The sequence below is a fragment of the Aptenodytes forsteri genome, unplaced genomic scaffold (assembly GCF_000699145.1).
Source record: "Aptenodytes forsteri isolate BGI_AS27 unplaced genomic scaffold, ASM69914v1 Scaffold14, whole genome shotgun sequence".
In the NCBI taxonomy this organism is placed as follows: domain Eukaryota; kingdom Metazoa; phylum Chordata; class Aves; order Sphenisciformes; family Spheniscidae; genus Aptenodytes; species Aptenodytes forsteri.
Genome location: NW_008794457.1, coordinates 1,282,303 through 1,291,992, shown reverse-complemented (window position 1 = coordinate 1,291,992; position 9,690 = coordinate 1,282,303). Strand labels below are relative to the sequence as shown.

The following is a 9,690-nucleotide window of genomic DNA, read 5'->3' as shown; positions in this document are numbered from 1 at the left end:
GGGTGGGAAGGATGCTCCGTCAGGGACCAAGCCGACCCCCACAGCAGCTGTACGGGACAAGCTCTGCCAGCGCCGGCCCAGCGAGCAGCACCCACGAACGCACCCCGTTTTCCTCTGCAGGCAGCTCCTCGGCCCCCCTCGTTACCCACTGGTCGGGGTCAGGATGCTGCTAGGCTCAGGGACATCAGGGGTCCCCTGGGTGCCAGGCGCTGGGGTCTGGCGTGAGCTCTGCTCCAGCCAAAGCCAAATATGCATCACAGCCAAGGCCCCGAAAAACAGAAGTTGTCCATCAGCTGCTCGTTGTCCCTGGCCCCCCTGAAGCCCCCCCCCCACCCCAGGCACGCAGGGCTCCGTGGGGCAACACCAGCGGTGGAGAAGCCTGGGGCAGCTCAGCACCAGCAGCAGGAACACCTGCGGGCAACATCTCCGCCCCTGTGCCAGGTCCCTGGGGTACTGGACGGGTTGGTGATGCCCATGCCTGGGGTGGTCCCTGGGATGGCGGGGGTAGATGCCGCGGCATCTGGAGTCATGGACAAACCTCCCACCCCTGCCTGGCTACCTGAGGAGGGAGCTCAGGGCATTTACCCCACTACCCATGGGGGCTGAGCCAGCCAGCCCCCCAAAAACAGCCCCCCAAAAACAGCACAAGAGCAAGCTCAAGGTGAGCTTTGCCCACAGACCCATGCCACGGCACCGGGAGAGGCTCTCTGAAGGGTCCGGATCCCTGCCAGCCTCTGCCCGGTAGCATCATCATGGATGGCTCTGCCCATCAGCCCCTCAGATCACCGCTGCGAGCCCCCTGGCCCTGCCATGCCGTGGTGAAGGCAGCGCAGCGCACACCGAGCCGTGGCAGAGGGAAAGCCGCGCGGTGGCCTTACTTCTCACGGTTGGCGTGGGCCGAATGCTCCTGAAATGCTTGTTTTTCCTCCGCAGGGCCATCTTGTACTGCAGGGAGAGAGGGACGGTGGTGGCTTCGGCATTGACAAGCTGGCCGTGGCAAGCGGCATCCCGCGGCAGCCGGAGCCAGCCAGGCTTCGCCCGGTGCTGGGTGCAATCCCTCCATCGCTCCCAGACCCCCAGGGCTACATCCCCTCATCTCAGTCCGGCACTGAAACCACCCACGACGCCAGAACAGATGCTTTCCCAGCCGGGACCCCGCGCTGCGCTGGACCCCAGGTCCCAAAGCGACGGCCAGCCAGAGGGGCTGCGTGTGGCCAGGACCAGCCCGGGCCACCGCAAGGACATGGTCCCGGTGCCGGGCAGGGCAGGCAGCATGGCCGGGCAGGCTAACGGTCCTATTTCCCAGCACTAATTGCCTTAGTGCTGCCCTGGGGGGTGCCGGGGGTGCGTGCACCCAGAGAGGCCGCGGCGTTAAGCCTGGCATCATCCGGTAAGGCGGATAAGAGGCAGTTATAGCACAGGCATCATGCGGCGGCAGCGGGGTCGGACCCTACCTCCTCCGTGGTGAGGTCCGGAGGATTCCTGCCCCTTGCCGGTGCGGTGGCATCGTCCTCAGCCAGCTCCGGCAGCAGCGCCTGGAGGTCGAGCCCCTGCTTGGGGAGGCTCTCTGCCTAAAACCATTAGGAAGTGCTTAAAGTATCCCGGGGGCTGAAGCACACCCGGCCGCCCTGCGTGCTCCGTGCTGTTCCGCTCCCTTCCCGGGATTTGCAAGGGGATTTAGGTCTGATTAGCCGGCTGCCAGCCCTGGCGCAGCTGCCCCGTGCCTGCCCCAGTGCACGAGCAGCCGGTGCCCGGCTTCAACCCAGCACCCCCCCACCACGCAGCAGCTCCTGGAATTCGCTCAGGACATTAATGCTGCCTTGACCACACTGGGAGAGGATTACCTGGGAGGAAAACCAGCCTGGGCGGGAATTGTCCTGCTTCCCAGACAGCAAGTCTGTGGCCATAGCGTTGACTGGCGCCTGGGCAATGCCGGGGTACCCAGATCCCCATCCCGCATCCCAGCCCCGCATCCCCATTCCGCAGGGGCTGGCGCTCACCAGCTTGCACTGGGCGACGGTCAGGTCGCCCAGCACGGCATCCACGATGCAGTCGGCCACGGCAGCTGTGACGGACAACTTGATTTCACTGGGAGCAGAGAGAGAGGTGTCAGGGCCAGCACCCACAGCCCCTGCAAGCCATGGGGCCAGCCCCCGCAGGGAGAGCCTTGCTGGGGAGTGGGTGCCACGGCCGAGCATCCCTGAGGGGCACCCAGGACATGCCCTGGGCTCCGGCTCGCTGAGCGTGTGCTGCCAGAGCGGGAAGGGGAGCAGGCGCTGGCTGGAATGGGGAATGCCGAGTGCATCCCCCCCATTGATGCTTGGGGCTCCCCTCTGCCAGCCACAGGGATGTGCCTGCAGGAACATCACCCTGTGGGACCTCCCAGTTCCCTAGGGGCACATCCGAACTGGATCTGAGCAGGAAGCAAAGCCACAGCTGGGAAAAAGCGGCAGCAGGACCCAGCACACCACCACCACCACGTGGGGAGGGGAACAGTTGGTAGGGAGCCCCCAAAATCCCCATCTGGCCCCACGGGTGAGAGCCAGCTGCCGAGCGAGAAGGAAGAATGGCGCGTCACCCACTTCAGCTTGCTGAAGACATCGGTGATCATCTGGTCCAGGACGGCGCTGAGGTTGAGGTGGTCCTGGAGGTAGATCCGCTCCGACATGGCGTTGACCAGCTGGTCCCTGACCCCGCTCTTCTGCACCACGGCTGGGCAGAGGCTGTGCGCCGTGTCCAGCGCCGCCTGCATGATCGCCTGAAGTTTGGGGAGGAAAGGGGAGTTTTTGGTGTCTTTTCTATCAGGATTCACGTGGTTTCCAGGACACGCCATGTCCCTCATCCTCGGGCCGAGGCTGATGAGCATCCCATGCCGCCGGCAGCTCCTCGCGGGTGCCCACCTGGATCTCCCGGCCGCAGATCTGTGATGCTTCCTCTGTGAGACACTCCAGCTTGTGCTGCAGCTTGCCGTTCTGGTACGGGGTGTTTCCCGCTTCGTACAAGAGGGGCAGGATCTGCCATGGGAAGAGAGACAGCACGGATCATCCCGTGGCACCTCATCCTTGCTTTCCAGCCTTCCATGCGCAGCCTGCATCCATGGCTGCCCCGTGGAAGAGCATCGCCTGCATCAGCTGGGGAGACGCAGCGACCTTCTGGCTTTGCTGGGCCAGGGTTGGGCACCCTGGCCCCTCGCGGTCCCTGTGTCCCCCCCCAGCCGGACCCTCAACTGCTCCCCACCACTCACTGACCCTCCTTCCCCACCCTGCGCCCAGCCACACCGCTGCCCACATCAGGGGAGATCCTTTCCCATCCCTTTCACCACCTTTCCACCACCAGCACTGTCCTCTTAAATCCTATCTCCACCGGATTAAGTACCCAGGGGGGTGCCAGGAGAGTCGGGAAAAAGAAAAAAGGAGGTGGTTTGAAGAGACGTATAGGAGGAGGAAAAGGCGCAATGGGGAGAGAGAAGCGGGAGCAGGAGGGTCAAACCAGGGCTGACAGTGCCAGGAGCTGCCCAGCCAACGTGGTGGCCTTCGTCATGGGCTGATGGAGCATCCTCATCACCGGGCTGCGTCCAGCTGCGGTGGGATGAGGGTGCCCCAAGGATGGACACCCCGGGGATGCGGGGAGTGTTTCTCACCGGTGTGGGCATCCGTGGGATGCAGGGTGTGCCCAGAGCTGGAGCACCCACCTCCTCCAAGGAGGGGTGCAGGAGCAGGGGGTGCCCTTGCTGAAGAGGGGGTGCACTTGTAACCCCCCAGTTCCCGGGTGGTGTGCACACACCTGTGTGCTTGCGCGTGGGGAGGATTGAGAACATTTTGGGACTTGTTCTAGAAGGGGATTCAGAAATTCACAGCTGTTCTTTAACATTTTGCAAAAGCTCGGTGATGGGCATCTGTTGCATTGACAATTCTGGTGTTCCCCAACTGCCGGTTAATTATGTCATTAACTAATCAATAATCTGCTTCGATCCTGAATTGAAGCCGGGCGAGTTGAGGGGTTTCCCCGCGCGGCAGACTCACACTGACGGAGAGGTTGGCGTTCCTGATGGCCTCCTCTGCGCAGAGGATGTCCGCCTCCGCCTCCCTGCCCGGGCAGGCGCTGAGGATGTCGACATGCTTCTGCACGCTCAGACAGATCTCGTTCACCATCTGGAGTGCGGAGAGGCTGCATCACGCACTGACGCCGGAGCAGCACTGCCAGTTCCCCTCCTTGCTGTGACTTTCCCGGAGAAGGATGTGCCGGAGCTGCCCAATGGGGCAAGCAGGGGCACAGGCAGGTTACAGCCCCCAGAGCATCCCTGCCTAATAACTGGGGATGCCACGTGGTGGGGATTTGCTTGCGAGCGTGCGCAGGGAGCTGGGGACACGCTGCGTGGGGTAGCATAGCAGCGAGATATCCCAGCGTTGCATATGCACGAAATGCATGGATGCCACCAGGAGGGTTCCTTGGAGATAGCCTTTCTGCCTGGCCCCACTCTCATCCCTCGGGACTGCTCTGCCCTCCACTCAGGAAAGGTGAAAAGGGGTTTGTGCTGCTTGCGGGAGCTCACACGAGCTAGCCAGGTGTTGTTCGGGGCAGGGGAGGGCAGCCCCATGGCAACAACTTGGCCGGCAAACCTGTTCAGAAGAGGTGGTGAGGATGCCCTGCTGCAGGCGGAAGGTCTGCGTGGGCAGCGTGCGCCGCAGCTGGTTCCTCGTCAGGCAGGACTGGAGCTGCAGCAGGCAAGAGGCCATGAGCAACTGGTGTCGCAACCGGTGTCGGTGGCACCTGGCCCCGCACCCCCCAGCCCGCGTCCCCCCACCTTGTGCACCGCCTCCTCCGTTTTCTCGGGGTTGCTGCGGTATGCCTGCGCCACGTCGCTCATCGGCAAGGGCATCGACTTGAGGGTGTAATTCCTGCGAGGCAGCGCAGGGGTGAGCGGGTGCTGCCGGACCCCTCGTCAGCCTTGCGGGGCTCACCCCCGCCATGCATTTCCCCACGGACATAACGTCAGTCCAGAGCCCACCCGATGGCAGCCCAGACATTGCCCCGAGGTCCAGCCCTGGAGATGGGGATGGCCAAACTCTGGCCGTCAGAAAAACCCAATGGGGCGGCAGCGACCACCCGCCCGGGCTCTCCATCCACCCCTCTTTCTTCAGACCTCCAGAGAACCTGCACAGCCAGCCACCAGACCTGACGGTGTGCTCGGCAGGTGGACAACTTCTACCCGTCTTTCATGGGCAGGGAGGAGAGGAGCATCACATCTCCACCAACAGCAGATCCCCCTGTGCTCGCTGGGGGCCGCCTTGGGTGACACGGGGCTGTGCTGGGTTAGGATGCAGAGGCCAGGGGAGACCCTGAGGTCGGTAACGAAGGTGCCATCACCGAATGGATGGCAGGTTGCTTCGCTGGCTGCAATGCCCGAGCTGTGGACCAACTGCCTTGGGACCTGTATGCAACTGTGATGCACTCGCTGCTTCAAGGGGACAAGAGGGCCTGGGGACGGTGACATCCTGGTGCCAGAGGCTCCTTTGCATGGTGGTAGCAAGCCAGGAGGACCAAGCGGCTCCTTCCTTACCTCTCCAAAGCTTGAGCCACCTCCAGGAGACCATGGGCGGTTGTGTTGTTCCTGTCCCAAACCACGGTCCTGCAAAGAGAAGGACACGAGTGAGCCCTGCCCGCACCCACCCAGCCCCGAGGTGGGTGCCCACCCACCGGGTGCCAGGAAGAGCGAGCCCAAGGCTGACCCCAGGCACCAGAAAGCCTAGAAATGGGGTTAAAAATCAGAATCTCAATATTCAAAACCTAAACTTGGACTTTGCAAGGAGCTGTAAAATACGTGGGTGCCTGGAGGGAGTGAAGGGCAGGGAGGACACGGTCAGGCACCATCCTGCTGGCGGGGGCAGACGTCCCCCAGAGGAACAGCCCTGACTGGGAGATGTCCCCTGCAGACACCCTGCCTTGCCTTTGTGGGCACAATGGGGGTCAAAAAATGGCATTTTAGGAACTGGTGCCAGAGCGTGGGGTGAGGGCAGCGACTGCAAGGGTCCGGCTGCAGCATCCCAGGATGTGCAGGAGCCTGGCAAAGAGCTGGCAAGTGCCGGGGCAGGGATTTGAGCTGCTCTCTCGCCGTTCACATGTCCCCTGCCAGCACTGCCAGATGACTGCCATGAGAGCAAGATACGGTCACAGCATCTGACCGTGTGCCAGGAATGGTCCAGGGCCACATCCGTGGTCACCAGGAGCCATGATAAGCCTCCTCTGATGGCATCAGCATCACAACCAGGACCACCCGGCACAAGGTGGGAAGGGCACCCACAGGGCCATGTGGACCTGCTGCTACCTGAGCTTCGTGTTGATCTGCAGGGCCTTGGCTAGCATCTTGGCCCCCGTGTCCCCCATGGCGTTGCCGCTGATGTCCAGAGCGATGAGACTGGTGTTACTGCCCAGGGCACTCAGCAGGACGTTGGTTCCCAGCTTGAGGCGCGATTCGGCCACGGACAGGGACTGGAGAGGCTAGAAAGGGGACAAGGAGGGGAGAGGTGGCCAGGACACACGTCAGGACGTGTGTCACCCTTGTAGACACAGCCTCCATCCCCGTCCGGCAGCCGCTGGGCTGGCAGCTGCTGCGGGCACCTGGTGCTGGTTTTGGAGAGCCCAAGTCACGCTGAGCCCCAAGAAAAGGAGGGCAACGGGTGCTTAGGCAACACCCTGGATTTAGCTCAGATGCCTGGCAGGCAGCGAGGAGGAAAGAGGTTGGTTTTGGGTTTTTTTTTTGGAAAGCTGGGCTGCAGCCAGGTTACACCAAGCATCTCCTCTGTGCCTTTAGCCAGACACAGGCTCCCGCTTTCCCAGATGAACGGGAACAGCTCTCGCTTCTCTGTCTGAGCATCTGCTTCAGACGGAGGAAAATAAGAGCAGAAGGATTTGAATGGCAGTGGGAGGAAGGGAGTTTTTCTCCCAGCCTGTGCTGGGAGGGATCTGGACAGCACCCTGGCACGGAGGCTGCATGGTGGTAGCGGAGGGTGACCGAGAGCACGGGTGGGACAGTTGGGGAGGTTGAGGGCAAGCTGGACTTACGCAGTCGTCCTCCTGGGTGAGCTGGACGATGCGGTGCAGGACGTCCAACAGCCCATCCCTGCGGGAGAGGTGGTGGTGGGGGGTTACACGCGCATCCCCCAGGGCCACAGGGGCGGCTGGCAGCGCTCCGTCCTCCCTCCCGCTCTTGCCTGAGGCTGCGACCTGTCCCTGCAGCACCTGCGGTCCCATAGGGACAGCACCAGGAGCAGGTGACGGTCCCCCCACGGCCCCAGTCTCCCCATTGGGTTGGAGCAGGCAGACGGGCAGGCAATCCCTGGCATTCCCGACCAGCCCATGGGCTTTGGATGGGGAGAGAGTGTCGAGGTGGGTGCATGGTGCCAGGATGGCTCCTCGCCCGGGTGCTGCGGCTTTGCGCTTACTTGGATTTGATGTTGAAGTTTTTCCCCAGAGAGACGTGCCTAATGGACTTGCTTCTGCCGATGGAGAGCACCAGCGTCACCATGTCGGGGTCGAAGCCTGTGAGAGATAGGAGACACTCCCTGGGATGCTCCAAGCAGTCCACAGAGGTGGCACCAAGGTGGCCCCTCACAGGAGACCCGCAGAGCCACCAAGCTGCTGCCATGGGATGGTGGAGAGATGCCCAGGGCAAGTCCTGAGCATCTTCCTCCTCTTCATGGCTCCCCCAAGGAGACCGAAGACCCGTGCAGAGCCGGGGTCCCTGAGAGGTGACCCCAGAGAAGGAGCACCCGCTCTGGGGACTCCTGCTATTTGGGGTGCCAAGGCTGTGCTGAGCGCTTACGGAGCTAGAGACGGCGCTTGCTTTCTGCCATCCCGCAGGTATGTGCCCTCCGTCACCCACCCACCACCCTGGACAACACGGGAGGGGCTCTCGCAGTTTGCAGGCAGCTGCCTGCACTCCCATCCTCACGGCTGCAGCATCCCCAGGGAAACTCGGCAAGCAAAGGTGATGTCCTTCCCACCAGGCAGGGATGCGGGCAGGGATCTGCTCGTGCAGCCGCTCTGCCAGCCAAGGGCAAGAGGCACCAAGACCCACCTACGGGACCGTCCCTCCTGCACGGAGCTGCTCTACTGGGAAAGCCAAAAATAGAAGCATATTTTGGCAAATGTTGGCCGGAGATTTTGGGTAGGAGAGTGAGCTTTTGGAGCACTGGTGGCCTGAAGAGGTTTTTGAAGGACTCCAGACCACGTCAGCTTTCCCAGAGCCAGCTGGCTGTCGAGGAGCTGCATGGTCTGCTGTGAGATCTTAGCAAGACTGCTTTAAGGTTTGGGGCCTTTTAGGTGAAATTAAGAGCTGGCAGAGGTGATGTTTGTGATAACTAGGATTGCTCGCCCATGGCTTTGGAGGCCACAGCGGGACAAGGTTAGCAGCAGAGGCTGCAAACTCCTGCAGAGAGGTGGAAAGAGTTTCAGCCCAGGGAGACCTTTTTAATGCTTCAAATCCCCAGCAAGCAACGTGAGACCACCTCGGGTTCAGTGAGCTGAAGGGGCTTGTACCAAGAAACATATGAAACAAGAATTTTTGGCAAGTCCTGGGGCAGGAGGGGATGAAGAAGTCACCCCACACCCCGTGCTGGAGATGCTCCCTCTGAATGAGGGGAGAGGCAAGGGCCACCACCGCTACCCACCACGGGATGCAGCACTGGAAGGTGATGGAAGAGGCCTGGCATGCTGGGAAGGACATCAGCGGATGAAGAAGAGCACATGTAAGGACTTGCTTTGGGAAGGCGGAGGGGTGATTGGTTTTGGGGGTAAAAAGCCATAAAAGCCTGATGAGGTGGTAATTTCTCAGGCAGGAGTCCACCGCTTGCCGTTGGGTGCCTTCATCCCCGTGAGACACAGCTGGTAGTGCTGCAGCTTCTGCTGCTAAAGGGCTTTTACAGGTGACAAGTGCAGTTTAATGTAGCATTAGCCAGCGCGGTTAAGAGGCCGGCAAGCGCAGCAGACCCTACCCATCTCCCTGGGGACTCCTAAAAGCTCACGAGGTGCTGGGGCTGAGCTGGCCTCTGCCAAACGGCCCGTGGTGGCTGGACCCGCAGATGGAGGAGATCTTCTCCCAGGCGGGGAAAAAAGCAACCTACCGTTGTCAGACAAGTCCAGGTCACTGATGGAGCTGGCGTGAGGGATGAGATCCTGGATGACCTGGGCCCCCGCTGATCTCAGCTTGGAAGAAACAGCAAGACATCAGTACAAGGGGAGGCGCCGAGCCCTGCAAACGAGATCCTGCCATCGGGAAGGTCACCCCAGCCCCGCAGCAGACAGGGCACGGACCTTCCCGCACAGGGAGCAAGCCCCCTTGACTGCCGCAATGGGAACCCCTGGCTGGAATGACGGCACCCGTGGGTGCTGGCCCCTCACCTCGCAGTTGCTAAGGTCCAGGTGCAGGTCACTGATGTGACTGTTGTCTGCCAGCCCTTGCAGCAACGCCCTGGAAAAGTCACCGAAGCCACCCATCGGTGCGAGCAACGGGGGCACCAGCACTCACCATGGGGCACCCCGCAATGGTCCAGGCAGTGGGAGCGGGGTGCTGGAGAAGACATCCTTCCCAGAGCTCTGTCTCTCACAGCCCCATCCATCCTCCCCCACCAGCCCTCTCAACACGCAAAGCCCTCCCCAGACCCCAGACCATGCTCACCCCATCCCCTCGGT

At 61.9% G+C, this 9,690-nt stretch overlaps 1 protein-coding gene across 1 annotated transcript in view; it reads right to left on the bottom strand.

Annotated features, from left to right (window-relative positions):
• CARMIL2 (capping protein regulator and myosin 1 linker 2) overlaps nucleotides 1-9,690 on the bottom strand; it is a 24,227-nt gene that overhangs the window by 5,901 nt on the left and 8,636 nt on the right. The window contains exons 17-30 of the mRNA XM_009290833.1: nucleotides 9,400-9,469; nucleotides 9,123-9,204; nucleotides 7,443-7,539; nucleotides 7,063-7,120; nucleotides 6,326-6,498; nucleotides 5,561-5,629; nucleotides 4,805-4,898; nucleotides 4,620-4,715; nucleotides 4,023-4,151; nucleotides 2,901-3,014; nucleotides 2,583-2,758; nucleotides 2,001-2,088; nucleotides 1,455-1,571; nucleotides 841-945 (exon numbers count right to left, since the gene is read on the bottom strand). Of these exons, the coding sequence (XP_009289108.1) occupies nucleotides 841-945; nucleotides 1,455-1,571; nucleotides 2,001-2,088; nucleotides 2,583-2,758; nucleotides 2,901-3,014; nucleotides 4,023-4,151; nucleotides 4,620-4,715; nucleotides 4,805-4,898; nucleotides 5,561-5,629; nucleotides 6,326-6,498; nucleotides 7,063-7,120; nucleotides 7,443-7,539; nucleotides 9,123-9,204; nucleotides 9,400-9,469 (1,468 nt within the window). The remainder of the gene's footprint in view (nucleotides 1-840; nucleotides 946-1,454; nucleotides 1,572-2,000; nucleotides 2,089-2,582; nucleotides 2,759-2,900; nucleotides 3,015-4,022; nucleotides 4,152-4,619; nucleotides 4,716-4,804; nucleotides 4,899-5,560; nucleotides 5,630-6,325; nucleotides 6,499-7,062; nucleotides 7,121-7,442; nucleotides 7,540-9,122; nucleotides 9,205-9,399; nucleotides 9,470-9,690) is intronic.